The sequence below is a fragment of the Pectinophora gossypiella genome, chromosome 29 (assembly GCF_024362695.1).
Source record: "Pectinophora gossypiella chromosome 29, ilPecGoss1.1, whole genome shotgun sequence".
NCBI lineage: Eukaryota > Metazoa > Arthropoda > Insecta > Lepidoptera > Gelechiidae > Pectinophora > Pectinophora gossypiella.
This window is the reverse complement of record NC_065432.1, coordinates 6427765-6450290: the sequence shown is the minus strand read 5'-3', so window position 1 is coordinate 6450290 and position 22526 is coordinate 6427765. Positions and strand designations below refer to the sequence as shown.

The 22526-nt window shown below is 42.0% G+C and overlaps 3 protein-coding genes across 5 annotated transcripts; 1 reads left to right on the top strand and 2 right to left on the bottom strand.

Moving 5' to 3' along the window:
• Positions 1 to 57: 57 nt before the first annotated feature.
• Positions 58 to 13066, bottom strand: LOC126379481 (spermine oxidase-like). 2 transcript variants are annotated; one of them, XM_050028245.1, is made up of 9 exons: positions 12912 to 13066; positions 9092 to 9295; positions 8270 to 8354; positions 7292 to 7416; positions 6731 to 6941; positions 5157 to 5335; positions 2753 to 3017; positions 672 to 772; positions 58 to 371 (listed from the first exon to the last, which is right to left on the bottom strand). In XM_050028245.1, exons 1-9 carry the CDS (start codon positions 12971 to 12973, stop codon positions 116 to 118), a joined length of 1488 nt encoding a protein of 495 aa, XP_049884202.1. In that variant the 5' UTR covers positions 12974 to 13066; the 3' UTR covers positions 58 to 115. The 2 variants fall into 2 exon arrangements, with proteins under 2 accessions (XP_049884202.1, XP_049884203.1); XM_050028246.1 differs by having other exon boundaries at positions 9119 to 9295.
• A 1054-nt stretch (positions 13067 to 14120) lies between these two features.
• Positions 14121 to 17477, bottom strand: LOC126379621 (UPF0547 protein C16orf87 homolog). Its single transcript, XM_050028450.1, has 4 exons — positions 17289 to 17477; positions 16317 to 16487; positions 16125 to 16191; positions 14121 to 15522 (listed from the first exon to the last, which is right to left on the bottom strand). The coding sequence occupies exons 1-4, from the start codon at positions 17337 to 17339 to the stop codon at positions 15329 to 15331; spliced, it is 483 nt and encodes a 160-aa protein (XP_049884407.1). The 5' UTR covers positions 17340 to 17477; the 3' UTR covers positions 14121 to 15328.
• A 215-nt stretch (positions 17478 to 17692) lies between these two features.
• Positions 17693 to 22114, top strand: LOC126379551 (zinc finger protein 568-like). 2 transcript variants are annotated; one of them, XM_050028347.1, is made up of 2 exons: positions 17693 to 18100; positions 20438 to 22114. In XM_050028347.1, the coding sequence occupies exons 1-2, from the start codon at positions 17850 to 17852 to the stop codon at positions 20997 to 20999; spliced, it is 813 nt and encodes a 270-aa protein (XP_049884304.1). In that variant the 5' UTR covers positions 17693 to 17849; the 3' UTR covers positions 21000 to 22114. The 2 variants fall into 2 exon arrangements, with proteins under 2 accessions (XP_049884304.1, XP_049884303.1); XM_050028346.1 differs by lacking the exon at positions 17693 to 18100 and adding an exon at positions 18358 to 19190.
• The last annotated feature ends 412 nt before the right edge of the window (positions 22115 to 22526 follow it).

Below are 22526 nucleotides of genomic sequence, written 5' to 3'. Positions count from 1 at the left end.
AATTTATAAATATCACTAACAAATGCGGATGTAATAATTGTCTGAATAAAATAAATGTTATTATCATTCAGCAGATTTAATTTTATTCAGCAAAGATATGGACTGGTCGGTGCGTTCAAGCGGACTTGTCGCCGAGCAGTATGGCGGCGGCGGCGTAGCCCGAGTCGGCGGCGCCGTGCACCGTGGAGTAGCGGGTGCTGTGGGTCGCCTCGCCCGCCAGCAGCAGCCGGGCGGAGCCCGTGGGGGCCGCGGGGGCGCCGGGGGCCGGCAGGGGCGTCGCCAGCACGCGCCGCGCGTCCGGCGCGCCCGCCGCCGCCATGCTCGAGTACGAGTACGTGCCGCGCGTCAGCTCGTTCGCGTACCATTTCGACCTGAAATACGAAACAAGGTCATAACCATAACACGGCTCCAGTTTAGTAATATGATCATAACACTAGACTAAGTTTAGTGAAATGGTTATAAAGCTACGTCGCCATATACATCATTATATCACTAAACTGGAGCCGTGTTATGATCATATTCCGATATCATTGTTACGACTATAGTCATGTGACTGCGACAGGTACATACGATTACGCCTATCTCCCATTAGGGTAGGCAGGCAGTGCAGGCAGACGTAATTTTTCCTTTCCAATGAAGATAATTCGTTTCAGTCGACGCAGCGATAGTACCTAATCATGGCGGTGGGCTCGGTGATGGGCAGGTCGCTGAAGAACCGCCGCAGCAGCGCCATGGCGCCTGCGCGCACGCGCTCTTCCGGCAGCGTCTCCACCTGCGACACACACGCGGTCTCGAGCTTTAACATGTATACACTTTGGTACCATGTCACATTAACTTTTTGGACAAATTGAACTGTAAGTCTCACTAAATGTCAAATATGTTAGTGCGACAGAGTCCTAAAGTGGGTACATTATATTGCTCATGACTGTACAAGTACATTTAGTTGGAAAACATAAAGGTATATGGGTGCCGCAGCTCACCAAAATAGGCCAGGGTTCAGTGAAAATGTATTTATCCAGAGGGCAACACTGATTTTCAACCCACACCGATCGAAATTACTGTATAGTAATTAGAGGTATCAAACTTCAATTAGGTTAACTTTATGTGCGCCCGAATTGCACAAAACCATGCAACATACCATTTCATGCACAAAACCTCTACCTTTTGCGTTATAGCGTGGTCCGTCCGACAGCTTTCTGGATAGTACATTTTCTTGTTCCGTCTCTTTCGCACTAGGCTGTACTGTACATTTCTGTCCTGCTCACAAGCACCATGCTATGCATGCCTTCCAATATAAATCTATCTATTTACCCCTTTTAACGTAACATGATGAGAATGAGAGCAGGACAGAGGTATAGTACATCGTCAAGAGCGAAAGAGACGGGAGATATCACTCTACTATAATACCATACTCATTAAACCTAAACCTTGCCAATTTCAGCAACCGCCTGCACTATCCCGCTATATTACATAATATTCAACATCTCCTATAACTAAACTCCAATTAAGGTTGCCTGGAAGAGATTGCTACTTAGCAATAAGGCCGCCTATTGTACTCATTCTATTTCTCTTTTGTTTTGTATTTTGTTTTTTCCTGTTTGTGCAATAAAGTATTTGTTATGGTATGTTATGAACTAGCTCCGTCTCTTTCTTGCAGCTGTTGTAGATAAGTGAAGGACGGCAATAGAACTGTGTAATTATAATTATGTGAAGTTTGTGTGCGTCCGTATAGGCGCCACAGTCTCACCAACATGGCGGCGTCCCCGCTGACCCACAGAGTGAGACAGTTGCGCGCCCCGAGCGGACAACTGGCGCCGAACACACGCCGCGTCCACTCGTCATGCACGCCCACGCCGCCCATGCTTGTGCCCACGCCGCCCATGCTTGTGCCCACGCCGCCCACGTCCTCAGTGCGCCACACGAACGCGTAAAAGTCCCGGTCCGCGCGCCACCACGGCTTGTCGAAGCTCAACACGATCTTGTCCATGAGGCCCATGCATATAGTGTGTATGGCGGCGACGTGTCCGGCAGGGAGCCGCGGGGAGAACAGCGTGGAGTGGCTGGAAGGGGGAGGGGGGGAGGTTGAAGGGTTAAGGTTTAGGTACTTAGGTAGGTATAGTATTATGCTTGTGCATTAGTAAAATTAGTGATCTCTTGTCATACATCTTAGGACTTCGTATCAACAGTTACCGTGTGAGAGCTCTTTCTCCCCATTTGTCCGGCCAAGTAGTTAATGCCATTTGTAGCAAATCTACAATAAGTCACGTGAAAAAAATGTAGCTGCAAGTTTTAATAATAAATGAAAATAATAAAAAAGTTTATTTATGTAAAACCTTCGACACACATATACATCTGTTTCCTTTTTATTATAACGAGTAGCTCTGCCCACCCCATTATCGATCACGGATGGGAGTTTATGAAATGAAATGAATTCATATACAGGGTGTTAGTGACGTCGTACCGAACACCACCGATAATCCAGTCCGTGATTCTGAGTTAATATCAAGTGAATCATTCCTCAAAGTTTACTTTAACACCCTGTAAAATATTATTTTAATTAATATTTTTTTTAGGACTTGTATCTATTAAATGTGAAAACCGAATTCAAACGATTAACTTGATTTCAAATGTTAGATAAATACTTTTTTGAGCACACATACAGAACAGAAAGGCATGACAAGTGTTAGTAAGTAATCATCATTCAAAAGCACAGAACATCACACCCAAGCCATGCCCGCAGTGGCCCACTAACCAGCTTGGCGGTCTCCCCGCTCGTCCACAATGTCAGCGCGTTCTCACAGCCCATGGGCGAGGAGATCCCCATAATCCTGGTGGTCCACCTGTCCGCGTCCCCCACACTCGCCAGGTCCGCCGGCTTCCACATGAGTCCGTAGAACTTCTTCCCCCACCACGGCTTGTCGAAGGCCAGAATGATCTTGCCAATCACCCCCATGCCGATGTTTTCTATCGCTGACTTTTTATCCTCCGGCAGCGGCGGGGAGAACAATGTCGCGTGTCTGGAAGGTAATGGCGCACAACACATAACATGCAATTGATTCTCCTTACTTTGTTAACAAAATTTTGTTTAAGTGTCGCAGCGTTAGGCTTCGTCCCAATTCTGACACTTTTGCTAAATATTCCTTTTTGCAGAACGAATTACCTAAAGCGCCGTTTTATAGTTAGAACTTGTAGCAAATACAATGATAAATACAATAGCATTGACATACTTCATCTTAAGCACAATTTTGTATTTGCCCTCAAAGCGTTAGAACAGATGTAACATCAACTTTTCTTTTCTTTTTTGTATTACTTACTTAGTTAATTTATTTATTACTTCTGTCTACTTGTCAGTGATGCATGTATTAGTTATAAGTGGAGACTTCATTGGCTAATGTACAAACTATTTGCATTTTTAAAATTAAATAAACATATATAAACATAAATAAACATCCATCACCATAGTATAAGTAGATTCCGAACCTAGACAAGCCCGCTTAAATCTTTAGCAGCAGAAGTATTCTCCACCCCTTTTATCGCCCCATCGGAAACCCTCCCGCCTGGATGCAATCTAGCGTCGCCAACATGAAAGTCCTTTTTACATTTAACCAATAAATGTCAAATAGCAATATTGTATTTTAGATGAATAATGTTTTCATGTGGCCTTTTTGAACGCCCTAGCTTTTTTTTGACGTGCGTTATTGTAGATTTGCCGCAGATGGCATTAACTACTTGGCCGGACAAATCGGGAGCCCTGAAGGCTCTCACCCGCTATACTATTTAAGACAACAGGCCTGGTGCCCAGTTGGGCGCGAACCTCGGGTCAGGGCGTCGTCTGGGAGGAAAAATATTTGAAAGAATTAATCGATCCTAGTGGGTCGATAGCGATAAGCGCTGATTGAGGGAAATCGTTGATCACGCCGGCGGGGTCGGTATCGGGGTCCTGAAGTGTTTGGTGTCGCGAGCTGATTGGCCGCCTCTATGGCGAACGCCCTAGCATATACCTCTGTGGCGGCGTTCAGTTTATGAACGCACCCCTTACCTGACAGATAGCTGTCACTGCTGTCAGTGAGCTGTCAAGAGACGACTCTCGCTCGACTGTTGTAACGCACACGCACGCTGTTGTTTTGTACTGACCAATTTGATAAAGTATTGTGATCCGTGATACTGTGACTGTGTCTTATTAACTCTAATAAACTATTCGTCCAAGTGGAGTTGTTCTATTATTAAGAAGGAGATCTACGTGCATCCTGCACCCGTCCCCTCACCTCGTATAACAAAATATATAACCAATCTCTGTAAAGAAACGTCCGCGGCGCATCTTGTCACAAGCGACGGCGTATAACGACACTGTACGGTCACGAGCATTAATATGTATTAAGACATGGCTGTATGGGCATAGTTCCCTTTGCCTTACCTTTCGGGGAAAACCAAAACAAAAAAAACACTTTGGTACCATGTCACATTAACTTTTTTGACAAATTGAACTGTAAGTCTCACTAAATGTCAAATATGTTAGTGCGACAGAGTCCTAAAGTGGGTACATTATATTGCTCGTGACTGTACAACTGATATTGCACTTTATTTGCACAGCCATGACATCTTAATTTGAAGAAACGAACTTCGGATGCTTTTTTAGAAAATCTCCTTAGCGAATGTGAGTCTATTTGTTTATAGCACATTGGATCTAATCACCTGCCTACCCCGTAAGTGGTTACGGGTATGAGCTTATTTATTTATGTATGTTTTTTAAATACCCATGTTAAATAGTATGTCAGTGCACCCAGGGGCCTGTTTAATAAAACTTACAATTGTAAATTACAACGACAATTTGATGTTCATTACGTAGCTAATTTGAAACTGCAAAATATTCGTGATGACACACTCCGCAATGTACATCAAATTGTCATTGTAATTTACAATTGTAAGTTTTATTAAACCGGCCCCTGGTCTGCTTATTGGTTGGATCTAATCACCTGCCTACCCCGTAAGTGGTTACGGGTATGAGCTTATTTATTTATGTATGTTTGTATGGGTATTTTTCTTTTTTTTCCTATTTTTCATTTTTTCAAACCTGGTATTAAATAATGTCTGTTGGAAGAGTGGATACTCCTACTACAGGTATATTAAGAAATAAACTATTTTATTTTTCTTTTTACTTCTCCTTGAGCACCCCGAGCGACACGGTGACTATGGCGGCGTCGGCGGTGTAGGTGCGGCCGTCGCTGGTGGTGACGGCCACCGGCTGCCCACCCTGCTGCGGCCAGTGCACGCGCGTCACCAGCGAGTTCAGCTTCAGGTCCAGCGAGGGCAGCCCCGGCCCGCCTTTGTACGTGTTCTGCAACAGTGCAGTGGTCGCTAACAGGTGGCTCGACCCAGTGGCGGATTTACCAGTAGGCTGAGTAGGCTGAAGCCTAGGGCGGCAGATTTTAGGGGGCGGCAAATTTGGCCCAAATTTTTTTTTGTCTTACAGAAGTAAAATAATAGATATTATACCTATACACAAAGAAACAAGTAACAAGAGTTATAACATTTTAGTAATGCACAGTATACTGAACATTCTTACGTCTGTACGGGCTTCAACCGAACATAATTATTTTGCTAACTTTGCGCCGCGTTTTTGGTAGCGCTTTGCACTCGACTATAATTAGTATCGAATTTCAGAGGTCAGTAGGGGCGGCAAAATTTGAATAGCCTACTGGCGGCAAATTTGTAAATCCGCCACTGTCGACCCGACCCAGGTGGTCGTAGGCGGCGACGCGGCACCACATAACACTGATAGATAGATAGATAAAATACTCTATTGAGCACAATGGCCACAACCCCGCACCAACCTTCTGTCGAAAGACCCATTCGTTCGCACCTTGCCCACAGTAAATGAGACAGCCGAGAGAGTGGATCTGTTTTCGTGTTCCAAGAGTGAATTCGCAAAAATAGCAATGAGTGTGATCTGTTATACTTAATTTGAGGAGCTCGGTGGCGCAGCGGTAAACGCGCTCGATCTGCGATTGTTGAAGTTAAGCAACTTTCGCAAAGGCCGGTCATAGGATGGGGTCACCCAAAAAAAAACATTTTCATCTCGAGCTCCTCCGTGCTTCGGAAGGCACGTTAAGCCGTTGGTCCCGGCTGCATTAGCAGTCGTTAATAACCATCAATCCGCACTGGGCCCGCGTGATGGTTTAAGGCCCGATCTCCCTATCAATCCATAGGGAAGGCCCGTGCCCCAGCAGTGGGGACGTTAATGGGCTGGTGATGATGATAATTTATAATTGTATTCATGTTTAATTTGTAATTACTTATATGTATTAATTTTACCGACCAAATACCTTAAATGTATTTTTTTTGGACCGATCGTCGTGGAGATCCTTGGGGGACGCCTATGCCCAGCAGTGGGCGTCATACGGATAGATAGATAGATAGATAGATAGAATCTTTATTTAGGTTTAAGACGTTACATAAATTTCTTAATATTAAAATTTGAACATATATGAAATGTAAGACTTGAAACTAAAAAGGGTACTCGCTCGGCTAATGTCGTATCGACCCACATGAGGGACAATACGACGCCGATTACGGCTGATGATGATGATGATGATGATTAATTTTAAGTGATGAATTACGTTGGATAAATGATTAAGGAAATCGTATATTATACTAGTACAAAATAATGAATGATTAATTTTAAATATGTATATAGAAGGGAAAAACTAGATTAAGCCAGTTCCGTACTCACCAGCATCAGCTCAAAGAAGGTCTTGTACCCGAGCCGCCCCCAGCTGACGTGCTGGTCCCCGCCCAGCACGTCGTACGGCGCCGCCGCGTCCACGTCCATCCAGCTGCTGGACGCGTCCAGGTTGTCCACGTACAGGTCCAGGAAGTCCAACACGCGCGCCACAGTCGCGTTGTCCACCGACGGGTGCTTCTCCTTTATGTACTCCGTAAATCTGCCGGCCAATGTGAGGTATTTAGTGACGACCATGATGATAGTGATGGATGACCAAGATGACAGTGAACAGTGACGAACAAGATGACAGTGACGACCATGATGACAATGTCGAATATGATGACAGTGACGAACATGACGACAGTGAGGAACATGACGACAATGACGAACATGACGACAGTGGCGAATATGACGAAGTTGGCGACATTGACAGTGACGAAGATTAAAACAGTGAAAACGATGACGACAATGATGGAGATGAAACCATTAACGAAATTGAGGACGGTGACGAAGATAGCCGTGACGAAGTTGATTACAGTGACGAGTATGATGACAATGACATCCACTCACTTGTTGGTGACGTACTGTCCGAGCGGCTCCGGCGTGTCGTCGTGGTCCTCCTCCGTGAGTTCAATGCCCTTGGCCACCAGCTCGTGCATCAGCTTGCTGCCCACGCTGCCGTCCGACTGTACCACCTACAGCACCTTACATACATCAGATCACGCCCAATTCGCTGTGGAATGTGCTCACAGTAGTAACTATAACACCAGACAAGAGTCCCACCCAGACCTACGGGATATAACACTGAACCCTTGCTCAGGGATACGGGTGAATACTTCAACGGTTGCAGAGGCGATGATGATTGGTATGAAGATGATTGGTACGGCAATGCAGGACGGAAGAGGCGAGTCACAGGGACTGTAACCTGGAACCTGACAGAGGGCAGCAGTAACTGTCAGTACTATTCAGAGGCGGAGTACAGGAGTCCTAGTAAGGCTTTGAAATAGACTACTCTGGGCGCTACACCACTTGCGTCAGACAGAGTACTGCGGGGCAGAAGGCAAGAGGGAACCCACTGCTCTATTTTCCCGTAAAAAAGTAGCATGGAGAATGCTGCACCGACAAGAGCGTGGCTCTTAAATTAGTGATGAGGAGAGATGGAGGCAAAGTAAGACCCAGAGGGGGTGTGGTCGGCGCCCTCTGTACTATCAGAGTACTGCGGGGCGGAAGGCAAGAGGACAGTCGCCCAATTTCTCTTAAAAGTAGCATAGGCGACACAGAAATGAAAGGGCTGATTTACCACCTGTGCCGTCTAATAACCCTCAACTACAATGCCAGTCGTGCGGCCGCTACTGTCGCTCTCGCATCGGACTTTACAGCCATTTTAAAAGCTGCCACAGAAACGCTGTTTGAATCATCTGATAAAGATGTAAAGGCCTGTGATGAGCATAGGCAGTGTATGTACACAAGGTGTTAGTGACATCGTAACGTAAACCATGATTCTGAGTTGACTTCAAGTGGATTTAACCCCCCCCCCCCCCCCCATACCTCGAAGTCGAGCGCCTGCGACTGCACGGTGACGTTGTTCTCGACCGCCGTCTTGTACGTGCGGCTCGAGTCTGTGCCGTGGATCCTGCGGGGCAGTGGTGCCAACATTATCATCATAACAAACTAAACAGGCGAACTGCAATGACAAAAACGCTTTAGCGAACGTAGCGTGGGAAGTCTGCGGCACGGTGGGTGGTGAGGATGGTATCCCGGCGTGCCGGCAGAGTAGAGGAATGTTGGGTGACAACGATGATAAATTAGAAGCAAGCAGCAAGCTTTACAGTTTTAGGAATCAGAAGCAGGAGGTCGTTATTATGTGCTTTAATTATGATAATAACCGCGTAAACTTAAAACAATGTATCAGAAGCAGGTTTGATTTTTTAAAAAGACGATTTAATTACCTACTTAAATGAAAATTAACAAAAATAGTTTAGACTCTAAATAGTACAAATAACTATACACAGCAAATAAGTACACAGAGAGATTTAAACAAAGCAAACTCACGACCTCTTCGCACGACCGATGTTGACAGAGTGAACAGGCCTCTGCTCGCCCCTACTTTTATAACGTCCGTCGCCCTACCACCTCCTTAACCCTAGGGAATACCTAACAATAGTTTATTAATAACACTTCACAAACAAATCAAGAATTAGAGAGGGCACGGCCAGATCTTAACAATATAATATACTTATGTTGTTCTTATGAAGGTCGGGGATGCAATGAGTCAGTGTAAAATTAAAGGAAATGCGGAATGGAATGAGAATTTCGTAATTTAAAATGATGATGGTCAGAACGAAAGGCCAGTATGTGCAGTGTTTGTACTCTGCTATAAGTCCTTGAATGACGCACCACTCGGCGCCGAGCTCGACGACCCCCCCTCCGAAGCTGACGGTGTGCACGCGCCCCCCCACCCGGCCGGCCGCCTCCAGCGCCAGCACGCGCCGCCCCGCGCGCGCCAGCGTCGACGCCGCGGTGGTGCCCGCCGACCCCATTCCCACCACTATGCACTCGTAGTGGGTTGACATCCTGGGAAAGCATTTTTATACTTCAAGACTGTTATGTTTGTTTCCGAATTCATGTTTGGATCATAAATGATTATCACGTGCTCAGCGGTCAAGGAAAACATCAAGAAACCCACTTTCTCAAATGCATTTTCAGAGGTATGTGACCTAACCTGTATTGGGCTGGTTTTCCCTTCGCGGGTTGGAAGGTCAGACAGGCAACCTGTCAAATCTTCGGGTTAGGTAAGCGGATCCTGTGAGAATCGGGATAATGCTAGGGAGATGATGAGTTCAAGGCTGTTAGGACCAGTGATCTGTCGTTATCGTGAATGTTCCCAAAGTGGGAACTATTCCCGACAGTAAAATGGCGCACGAGCCACGTAAAAAGAGCTTTATCACGTAGCCTAAAGGCAGATAGAATCAGAGGAGCTTTTTTTTTGACGTGACTTATTGTAAATTTGCCGCAGATGGCATTAACTACTTGACCGGACAAATGGGGAGCGCTGAAGGCTCTCAACCTCTCACCTGGTACAAATTTTTAGACAACAGGCCTGAGAAGTCCAGTTGGGCGGAACTCGGGTCAGGGCGTCGTCTGAGAGGAATAATCAAACGTTTTTTCGATTCTGCTCCGCACCACCCAAATCCCCTGGTAGTTGCGGCTTCCGAATACATCCCGCTTAGGGACGGTACTGAAAAGTATCGGCGTCCGAAGGACGTAATATACGATCCCGACGACCCGATTACTCTAGCCATAGAGGCAGCCAATCAGCTCGCGACACCAAACACTTCAGGACCCCGATACCGACCCCGCCGGCGTGGTCGACGATTTCCCTCATTCAGCGCTTATCGCTATCGACCCACTAGGGTCGATTAATTCTTTCAAATATTTTTCCTCTCAGACGACGCCCTGAGCCGAGGTTCGCGCCCAACTGGGCACCCTCAGGCCTGTTGTCTTAAACGTTGTACCGGGTGAGAGCCTTCAGCGCTCCCCATTTGTCCGGCCAAGTAGTTAATGCCATCTGCGGCAAATCTACAATAAGTCACGTCAAAAAAAAAAAAAAAAAAAAGAGAGGAATAATATTTGATAGAATTAATCGCCCCTATTGGGTCGATAGCGATAAGCGCTGATTGAGGGAAAGAGAAACGGCGTGGAAGGCCTAAAGTTTGATACGAAGTTGACCGGGTCATCTAAGTACATTATAAATTATATTTACATATTATGTAAATAGGTACTTACTTTCACACACATACATACATGAGATCACGCCTATTTATAGGTGTGGGCAGATACCATAGAACTCCACTTAGGGTAGTATTAAACTAATCTCAGCTTCGAGACTGCCCTCAAGATTATGTCAACTTGAGCACGATCTTGAGGGCAGTCTCAGCTGATATTAGTTTATTAATACCACCCTAACTACGTTCTAATCCTGACACAGTTTAGCTTCATCCCCTCTCACCAGTCTTCACGCATGCTCGTCGGTTCGTGTGCTCTTGACCTGGCCTATCTTTAAGACATCCTGGTTCTGGTCGCGGTATGGCCTAGACTTTCCTCAAACCACTTACTTCCAAATACCTATAGGTATATACAAATACCTTCATGTCAGTTGTCCAAGATGCCCATAATAAGTACTTCGTATCATCACAATTTGTTCTCGTTTCATTTCATAATTAGTTTACTCAAAAAATAGACGTAAATATCGCTGCAAAGAAATTTCCCATTTACTTATTTATTTATTTTTTTCCCACATTTTATGTAAGTAACACAATTTCTGCGCTATCGAATTAATCAAATAAGTCGATCAGCGCATTAATTAATTTAACTGTTTTACACGTTTCTACGTGCGCAAAAATATATAGAGTAAACCGCATTTTGACATTTTTCGTTACGTTCAAAAAGTAGGTAAGTACACGAGGTTTTATGTTACACACCAAACAGTGAGTGTACCTGTCCTATATACTATACACGTCTGCCTTCCCCTTTGGGGATACAGGCGTGATGCTATAGCTATACACAACTCTTGATACGAAGTCAGAGTCAGTAGGCCTTTACGGATTCCTAGCGTGTGTTTGAAAAACGTGGCTTGGAAAGTCCCCCGTTATTAAATATGTTTTATTATTTATCGAATTATTTGGAATCTTCTTCTTCTTTGCGTGTCGATGGATCGAAACTAAATTTTTGCTGACCAATAATTGGCCACGCTTACGGCATTGTCAGTGGCTTCGTTAAGGTCTTTAATAGTGCAGGTGTTAGGGCACTTAGGACAGCACAAAAGGTGAGCCATAGTTTGTGGTGATACTTCACACTCGCAATCATCGCAACCATCAACCAGGTATTATTTGGAATAATTTCTGAACGTCGCCTGCTTCCCCCCCTCCCTCCCAGTTACATAAGTCTGTGGATGTTAGATCTGTTTACCATTATATAACATACCTAGCAACACACATAGCCTACGAGATAGCAGGACCGCCGAGGTCGCAGCGCAATGACACGTCCTGCGCGCCACAACAAGCCACTTCCTATACAGATGTAAAACAACCGATTTAAAACGTTTTAAACAAAATGTTGCCGTTTTAAACCCCAAACAATGTTAACTATAGACAAGGCAGTATAATTTAAAATCCTTTGCTTGCTGTGCATTTGTGAAACAATTGTAAATTAAAAATAAAGGTGTTTTATTTCGGCAAATATCTATTATTAATAAATATTCAGTAAAATAACACAATAAACAAATCGTTTTAAACCGTTGAAAACTCGCCTACAACAATAAAAGAACTTTTAAACTTCATTGTGGGCAATTTTTGGTACCTGAAGTCATGTTTCGTTTTAATTAGTTTATAGAATATCAATAGAAAGTATCCACGACGGACCAACTAGAACTAAACACGCTAAGTATATTATTATCAATAACAGTATAATATTACACATTCAATTCTTTACACAGTTTATAGGTACTCCGTTATCCCTACCTCGGTAAAATCAAGAAAATGTAGTTATAATTAAGAAAAACAGTAATCAACAGCAGTCGTTTTAAACCGAAAAAAATGGTTGATTTCCGTTTTAAACGGTTTGGTTTAAATTGTTTTAAATGGACTTACATCTATAACTTCCTACCGGTGATGATGATACCTACATCACCAACAGTGATGTGCCCACTTTGGGAACGTACTCGACAGAAAAAAGCGCAAAACTTATGTAACATACATTACATACATAACATAAACAGCCTATACACGTCCCACTGCTGGGCACAGGTCTCCCCTCAATCAATCGCTGCTCCACTGCGGGTTGGTAGAGGTGTTTGGGACCAACGGCTTAGCGTGCCTTCCGAAGCACGGGATCATCTTACTTTTCGGACAATTTTACTTGTCAGGGGCCTTTGGTGGCTCAATAGTAACCCTGACACCGGGGTTGACGGGGTTGGTAAACTACCTCACAAGCTCACAACCCACACGATAGAAGATCCCTCTGTCGGATTTTACGACACGCCCGGGAATACAAATAGCTGAACGTATTGTTTTTCATTCGCCCCCAGAACAGCATAGAATTAAATGTTGTGAAATACTTAAACAAGTTGACCGCTTGTGTTTAGTTTATATCGGTAAGGCGATTATTTTAAATGAACGTTATTGTCACTCACTGTTCCGCGCCGCATGTCGCCGCGACAAGCGACAGCGCGACAAGCGCCCATCTCGCGGCCATCTCGATTATATATCTACACCAAAACTTTAGTTTATCGACGACTGTCCACTATCTGTCCACGATTCGATCTAGCAGTGGTTCTGTCCTCGCCGCGATTTATATAACGTAACAATTTAGCTTAGTTATCTGTGCTCTGTAAGGTCTAATGATAAACAAAATAATAACAATCAGGTCACACCGCGGACACTTCATATACATAAACATACATCATCATCATTGGCCTTATACGACTGTTTCAGACGATTTATGACGACATTGTCTGAAAGAAATGCACTTTCTTTCATGGCTGTGCAAGCCAAACATACATAAATAGCCTATATACGTCCCACTGCTGGGCACAGGCCTCCCCTCAATTAACCGGAGGGGGTATGGAGCATACTCCACCACGCTGCTCCACTGCGGGTTGGTGGAGGTAGTTTTACGGCTAATAGCCGGGACACTTCATACAAAAATCTTATTTTTACCGTGTATAACCTAACGCGTAGGTGTGAGCGAGACATAGTCCGCGCGCTCCCCCTTACTCTTTAACAGCTTACGGCCACTAAGGGTCTAAAAAAACCCTAAAGACCCGGGGCGTCCGGAGAGATACCGTTCTGTACGGTCACGAGCCTTAATATGTATACACTTTGGTACCATGTCACATTAACTTTTATGACAAATTGAACTGTAAGTCTCACTAAATGTCAAATATGTTAGTGCTACAGAGTCCTAAAGTGGGTACATTATATTGCTCATGACTGTACGTATTTCTTTATTCTATGAGTAGGTGATAGTTTATCTCAAGTGCAATCTTCTCTAACACAGTTGGCTCGACCTTTACAGAGGACGATACGGCTCACCACCGTATCAGTCAGAAAAAAAAACAGAAAGCTCGGTGAGGTGTGGGTACTCAGATCATGTGATGAATGTGAGCTCATATTTAAGTTAGGTGCTTTGGAAAGCACGTAGAATTAGCGCAAAAATAAGTTTATTGTAAATAAACTCATCTAAAATAATACCGCGAAAGTATAAACTATTATTTGAATAAGAACACACAACATACATAAACCATTTCCCACCGGGGTAAGCAGAGACTATGGAATTCCATTTGCTTCGATCCTGACACACTTCTCTTGCACCCTCGACATTAATCAATGAAAAATTGTAATTCAATAATGACCATTTTTTATTTACGCATAATTATTTAATTAATTATAAAATCTAATTACAACTACAAGGAATCACATTGAGAACGTAACATTTATATTATTTACAAGGTCACGCATACAGACGTAACACAACCGATTTAAAACGTTTTAAACCCCAAATAAATCGTTTTAAACCGTTGAAAACTCGCCTACAACAATAAAAGAACCGTGTTTTTAACTTCATTATGGCAATTTTTGGTCACTTTACGTCATGTTTCGTATTATTAGTTTATAGAATATCAATAGAAAGTATCTATAGAACTAAACACGCTAAGTATATTATTATCAATAACAGTATACTTATTACACGTTCAAAAATTCTTTACACAGTTTATAGGTACTCCGATTTGAACCCGGGACCTCCGTGAGCCCTTCGCTCAACCACGGTGGCCTTGATTGCTGTGGTGCGAAGGTATGACTGACGGCGCTCGTCTATTGTCACTTACGGATATATAAACTTATTAACGAAACGTAAACGTAAGTACAGACGAATAGCGACATAAAAATCAATAGTCAACATGTTTTTTTTAATTTTAGTATGCGATTATTTTGCTACTGTGTGTGTTATGTGAGTTTTGGCGTCAATAATCAACTGCAGCGTGTATGAATGACTGCTCTCATGATTGTTTCCGTCCCCCGGACGCAATAGGCTCCAAAGATGGAATGATTCAATCATAGTATAAGAAAAGCAGGTATGCTCAATAGTGACAGCTAACATTTCAAGGTCATCTCACCCTGTGTTGCCAAAAAATAAATCACCCACAACCAATGTTTTTATATTTAATTTTGAACTTTTAGTAAAAGATTTACTTACAGTTTTAATTACTTATACATATGTGACGAGTAATAGTAATTAAATACATTAGTCAGTAATTCACTTAATTTTCAATAATTAGTTCCTTGGAATGTTGGAGATACCAATTTAATGGTAACACTTACGTCATCAAGGGCTAGCAAATACTAGCAATGGCGGCATGTCATAGGATTGAGCATAGCTGGTCTTCTTAAACCATGATATTTATATAGTTTTCAACAGATGGTTGGTGACATCGCTCGTCGACTCGGACTAATTTGTTTATCCTGGCAACCATGGCGTCGTATCCAACAAGCAGCCGATATTATAGGCGCCCAGTGCAATGACCCCGTCCCGCCCGCGCCCCCCGCGCGGCTAGCAGTCCCCGGGCGGGTGCCACACGACGGCCTGCATCTTGCGGTTGATCTCCTGCAGGATGAGCCGGCAGCGCGCCAGCTGCGCGGGCCGCAGCGCCGGCCGCGGCGGCGCGGCGGCGGCGGCGGCGCCGGCCGCTGGCGGGCGGCCCGCGCGCCGCAGCGCTCGTCGGCGCCGACCGCCCGCCGCGCCCGCTGCAACGCCGTGGCTCATTACAAACATGCGAGTCATTTTGTTTCATTCAGGCTACTCTATGACGACCGGTTGCCATAAACTTTAAAAGTGAAGTGAATTTTGTTTCATGAGACATATGCTCATGTAATTTAATTTCAAAGAACTATGAGTCAAAATGTCCACCAACAAATTCCAGACATATCTCATTCGAAGTGTCTACGCGTCTTAGCGATTTGACATTTTTGTTCTATGGCGACTTTCACGAAATACGCGGGGTTTAGCCGACATTCGGGTTTTTAAGCACATTTTGGGTACCTGGCACATAATTGTTTCTTTTTTTTCTAAACCCCATAGAATTTGAAGTTCAAACTAATTTGTTATCTTTTTACAGATACTAATGAAATCACTAACACGTATGATGTATCTGTTGGAAGGGGGGACAGGTCTCATACAGTTATGATCATGGTCCTTTGCTTGTGTAACTATAGTGTCACCTTTGGAGACAAAACAGATAGAAGAGACAGCACCTCTTCCGTTTGTCTTCAGCCTTGGTGAGATTAAAGGGTGTGTCACTATTGTGGCACTAAAACCCTGTATATTTAAAAAAAACAAGATAACTCACCAGCTTCCTTCTGGTTGGTCTTGTACGACTCGTCGATGGAGCCAGAGAGCGACCGCTTCTTTGGTGACTGAGGACAACAATGAGGAGAAATTTCATTAGCAAATTTTATCAAAATCAGTTTAGTAGCTTTAACGTGAAAGTGTTACTCAGGCATTTATAATATTAGTAGGGATAAATTAAATGAGTCGGCACCCGTCTCTTCTGCTTCTGGTAGTGCTGCGCGTCGTAGAACTGCGGCTGGTTGCGGCGCACGCGCTGGGTGCGCCGGCGCAGCTCGTCTGGGGGGGAGGGGAGCACGTCGGCCGCCCGCCGGGACAGGAAGAACGTGTGCCCGCACTTACAGGCTTTAGATGCCACCGCCACCTGCAAGCATCAACATTTTTTTTATTTATTTATAAAACTTACATACATACATTAACATGATAGGGATGTAATCTAATGTAACATACTCATTTACTATTTTATCCAGCTAGATGACCACATTGCTCAAAGGCCTCTCCTGTCATGTACGCCGTTAATGTACAAAAAGCACATTTTGAGAAAACAAGTGTAGGAATGGTGAGGCTGACAAAATGAAGAATCCACTCTCTTAGATCCTGCACCAACCACTCCGACAAATGTTGAAGTTGCACATTCCTTTTACAACAATGACATATTTTGTATTTTTTTAGAAATGTATCGATTACAGTGCGAGACGAGGGCAACCCCAGTCCCCACTAGGAAACAATTTTCAGGGTATTTATTTTTTTTTGTTTCTCCAGCACCCACCGATGACCCTTGACTTTTAGAAAGGACATTGCAGTCACACTTGGGTCACACAACACTAGCAAATGTAGACAGACCATAAGTCAGAAGACTTGTCCTTTGATACCAGAACCAAAAGTGGCTGCCAGTTGTCAGTTGCCTTTTGACTACTTTTGGTGGTGATATTGGTATATCTACAGCTTATATTTGGGTGTGGGGGTAAGCCACGAAGCATATTTTGAGGAGGCATAATGTATATTAGAGCTTTGTTTTTTTAACAAACTCGAAAACGGTACCCGAATATTCTATAAATGTATTTAAATAGAACATTGAAAGTAGTCTGAATATGGTTCAAGGATTTCTTTATCTAAGATTTAAATGGCAATAACAAAATTAAAGAACTACAAATTATAAACAAACCTGCATCTCGCATTTTGGGCAGCTCTTGGCTATCATTTTATTTTTACCCATAATGTTTTAAGCTAAATTATACTAGTAACAATAATATGAGCGTTAGGAATATTTCCTAAATATATTTAATCGAAATATCGAAAATACTATCATCTTCACGAAATTCACTCCATTATTTTTTTCTGCAGTGGAAATTTGTTTTGTGAACACAATACGACCATAATTGTTTTTATTGAAAAGGACAACACTATACAAAACTATCTATTGTACATCTCTTTCGAACAATCCAAACTGCATCACTTTGATAAAAAAAAGTCTGCTAGTGATTTCCATACCAAAATTGATTGATCAATGCGTTTGATAAAAATAATGGCTATAAAAAAAACCCTTAAGCTGTCAGTCTGTCACTCTCATTCACTCTTGTCAAACGTATGTGTGAAGTGTAAAAATGATATGTTTATTTACCAAATGCACTAGAATGTTGAACTAAAAATCATATTATGTACCTTAAATACAATTCGTTCAAATACAGGTGTCCCACGTATCCTAACCTATTGGAAACTTTATAATATGTCTGACGATAGTGATAGTGATTATTCTGAATCTGAGAGTGGCAGCAGTAGTGGCAGTGCTGAAGAGCCTGTTAAAGACGATGTTTGTAAACTGTGTAAACGCAAGTTCGCTAACAAATATTCTGTTATGAAACATATGAAGAACTGCGGAAAATTTCCTGCGTTGAACAAATGCATGTGGTGCAACCTACAGTTCACTAATCGAGGGAACCTGGCCACACATGCCTTTCACATACACGGAGATTCAAGGTAATAAATCCCGATTACTTTATTCAATAATTTAAATTAATCAGTCTGTGGCGAATTAAGAATTTAACTGTCAAATAAAAAAAAATATTTTTAATAAAAATGACATTCATTCAGCCACTCGTTAGTGATGTAACCTTGAGATTTAGTTGAAAGACTGGGACCTAGACATTACCTAGTATTCTAGACCGGTGAAGTTAGCGTTCAGCATAGCTACCGTATTACGTAAACGTATCCGTGTGTGTGTGTGCACACTACATTGACAATTCGCGTAAATATTTGAAATAATCAATACCACTAAAAGTTCGTCATTTTGATTGGTACCGCCGGGTACCGCAGGCAAACAACGATAACAAAGATTATTATTAGATTATTTCTGTGAGAAATAAACATAAATCTGTTGTTTACTACCGGGCTGTGATTGAAATAATTTCGTGTTATTTTTTTCTACGTGTAAATGTATTTAGGTACTTACTCTTCTATGTATAAGTATTTCTTTACTCCCGATTGTAAATAGGTACCTATTTTACTAACAAATGAATTCGCAGCTGCGATACGATTACACGATGAAAAATTTGGAAATCTCATTTAGATTACCATTCGATACACAAAATAATATAATAAAGACGTGATCTCTTATTTGGTAACATATGGCTAGACGCAAAAAAAGGAGAGTTGCATTAAAAATGTGTAAAGATAAAGTAATAGATATAAAAATGTGTAAAAACACAGTAGCAGCCACACAAACGTGTGAGGAGACATTACTAACAGACGAAAAAATGTGTGGAGAGGTAGAAACAGATGCAAAAAAATGTGCAGATACAATAGTAGACGCAAATGTGTGTGAAAAGACGGAAATAGACTCAAAAATGTGTGAAGAGACAGTAGAAGACCCAAAAAAATGTGCAGACACAGTAGTAGACGAAAATGTGTGCAAAAACACAGCGATAGACGTAGAAATGTGTGAAAGTACAGTAACAGACACAAAGGTATGCGAAGAAACTGTAGCAACAGGCACAAAAATGTGTAAAGACGCAATACCGAATGCAGAAGAGTTAATGAAGCCACCTCTCACCAGGAAAGTGTTCAAAAGGTGCGAATTAGCGCATAACTCTTGATTCTATTGATCTCAATATTAGATATGCTTCTATATTAGTTGTTAAAATGATAAACTTGCTTACTTCATGCTATGCTAACTCAAAAACTCAAATTGATCCTGACCACATGGGCATCTATAAAAATAAAAATATCTAGCTTTAATTATCTTGGAATTTGCCATGGTAGAATGGGTAGGTCGTTAAGCTAATTGGCTTCACCATCATCTCCCAAAACGTTATTTTTACTATCGCGCGATATTTAACTTACCCAGAATTTGTGCGCGATTTGCAGGCTCCATGCTGATGGTCAATGGGGCTTTCAAGGCCCTGCGTTCCTGACTAACAATATAGATGGCGCCATAAAGATTTACCTTCTAATTTTATGGATAACAAATTATGCATCTTTTATCTTTGTTTTTGGGTATAAATGATGACCCTTTTTATTACACCCAGGCACAATACATCTTCCACCAATTATAATTGGTGAATTCCACCAATAATAATTATTATTGTGATCAAAATAAAGTTTTATTTTTTACCTTTGATGGGTTTGCTCTTAACCCCAGACTTGCCTGAAGGCATTGACGACGCCTAAGATGGAGCGAGCTCGCCCAGAAGGTGCCTGTTCACTCTGGGCTTGAAAGCACCTGGGTTATATGCAATCGGAAATACTGAAGACGACAGAGAATTAGAATAGAATAGAAAAAGTCCACTCCTTCTAGAATCAATATATGTAGCAACATAATTCTATACATAATGTAATCCAAATATCAAGCAACAATTATTTCTGATATTACATTCTATTTTGGAAAAAAATATGTAGGTACCCGAGTAATGAGAAAATAGATAACACGTTAAATCACGCCAACGTCATCTATATTATTGTTGACCCATGAGTTATTAATTTATCTTGAGTGTAATTATCACTAACACAGTTGGGTCGACTTTTATAGAGGGCGATACGGCTCACCTTTCACGATGGTGTAACAGGAAGCTTGGTGGGGCGTGAGTACTTAGTTCACCTTGCGATGGTACCTCTGACTGCCCCGACTACCTCTGACTAATCGTGAGCTTATCCTATGTTATGTTGTTATATTGTATGTTGTCGACTATCAAAATGGTCTTTAAACACGGAACATCGCCACTCGCGACGCCAAAATAAAATTTCTAGTTTTAAGATCCCCTTCGCACTAGTGAAGTGAAATATTGATATATTTAGAAAAACTTTCAATGTTTATTCCAGCTACAAGGTCACGGATGGCGACAAGGAGAAGGTGCACCACTGCAACGTGTGCAGCAAGACGTACAAGCTCAAGAAGCTCCTCACCTACCACATCCGCAGGCATCACTTCAACCTGCAAGCCAAGATCCCCTACGCCGAGCGCAAGAAAGTCAACCAGGTCTGGTTCGAGAAGGTATTGAACTCAAACAAAATCTTAGAAATTAAGAAGGCGAGCGAAAACACCTTAATCATGAGGGGCCTCGATGAAAACACGGGGATTAAAGTCCCAGTCGTCAACGACAAAGTTATAGACTTGAGCAACATCTACCCGGTAGACAGACATAGTATAGTGACGTGCGATTTGTGTCAGAAGAGTTTTCAGAAAAGGAATTTCAAGAAGCACTACGAAGAGATACATTTGAATAAGAAGAAGATGCATTGCAACAACTGTAACCAGGTGTTCAAGCGAGCGTACCAGTTCCTGCAGCATCGCTGCCATGTAGTCAGGAACCGAGGCATCAAACACGGCCAGGAGGTTAATCTAAGGATAGCCAGTGTTGAGAGCCTCTCTATACCTATGTAATTCTATAGTTCAAGTAACAGCTTAAAAAGTTGTGGTGTTAGGTACAATGTAACATAACATAAGCTGACGACGACTATATCCCAATTGGACTAGTCAGAGGTACATCCATCACAAGGTGAACTAAGTACCCACATCTCACTGAGCTTTCTGTCAGACCAACGTGATGTCAGAGGTGGTGAGCCATATAGCCTACTATAATGTTCGAGCCGAATGTGTTAGTGAAAACTGTAGGTAAATTAATAACTCATTGGTGCAAGTCCAGTAGTCCGGGTTCGAACCAAGTTGTTGAACTACAGAACCACAGTGACATAATGGTGCTAATTCCTGCAGACGCCATCTAATTTTATTTTAAGTTATACCTGTCATTTTCTTATCCGCCGAAAAGGAAAGGGACGGGTAATCGACAAGCATAAAATTTATGGAACACACGTCAATTTTAAGCACAAATCTAAAACAACCGTCTAAAAATTTTACATTGGCCAATAACCCGACAGAGTTAAGTAGAAAGCACGTCAAACGGATTACATACCAGCGAGATGCCTATTTTATTCGCCCGGGCTATTCATTCATTTACTCATTCTTCCTAAAATTAAGAGCTGTCAATCATCCGTCCCTTTCCATTTCGACTGACAAAAAAATTACGGATATAACTTAAAATAAAATTAGGCTGTGTCTGCGGGAATCGGGGCCAATGTTTTTAAATTCAAAAATATTTTTATTTAATAAGTAACATAGTTCATACATTATCGATTGCGAGGAGCCTTGTGTCTCGTAGTGAGATGTAAAAGGAATTTACATAAGTAATTAGGTATCTATCGCATATTCGCTTACAATAAACCTTAATACGTGTGTGTCCCATTTTAATTAATTACATCTGACATCACATACCTCCCACACATTGTACTTTGAAATGATGCATTTAAGTGAAAAAAATAATCTTTCTTTTATTTATTTTTTAATGTATTTTTACTGATATGAAATATCTATTCAAATACTACATTTGTCCAAAACATATTGAAATAAGTACTTAGGTTCATCACGTTTGTTTTACACTTTTTTTACGATCCATACACTCGACATTTATAAATATAAGTATACATAGATACATACCTATAAAAGTCTGTTAGTGACCTAATTATTTAAAATCGATTTATTTTACATCACACAATTCTAGGACTCATACTATCAAATAGTCTTAAATTACCTATAATAATTTATGCCTATACTCCAAGATGCACTGCTAGGTAAAGGGCTCTTCTTCCGACGTCCCTGTACGTAACATTTCATGTTTTATGTACGTACCGTTTCAATGTTTATGTATATAATGTCGATGGGTTGAATATTTTTTGTGATATTGTAATAATAATTAATCTGTATGACAATCAAATCTAGGATTCGTAATGTAAATAAGGTCTTTCAAGGTGTTATATTTAATAAATACCAAGCAACCCAATAGTTATAAGTTAATTTATAAATGTATCATGTCATTACTGTTCCGGACATCAACATAATAATTTTAAATAAATT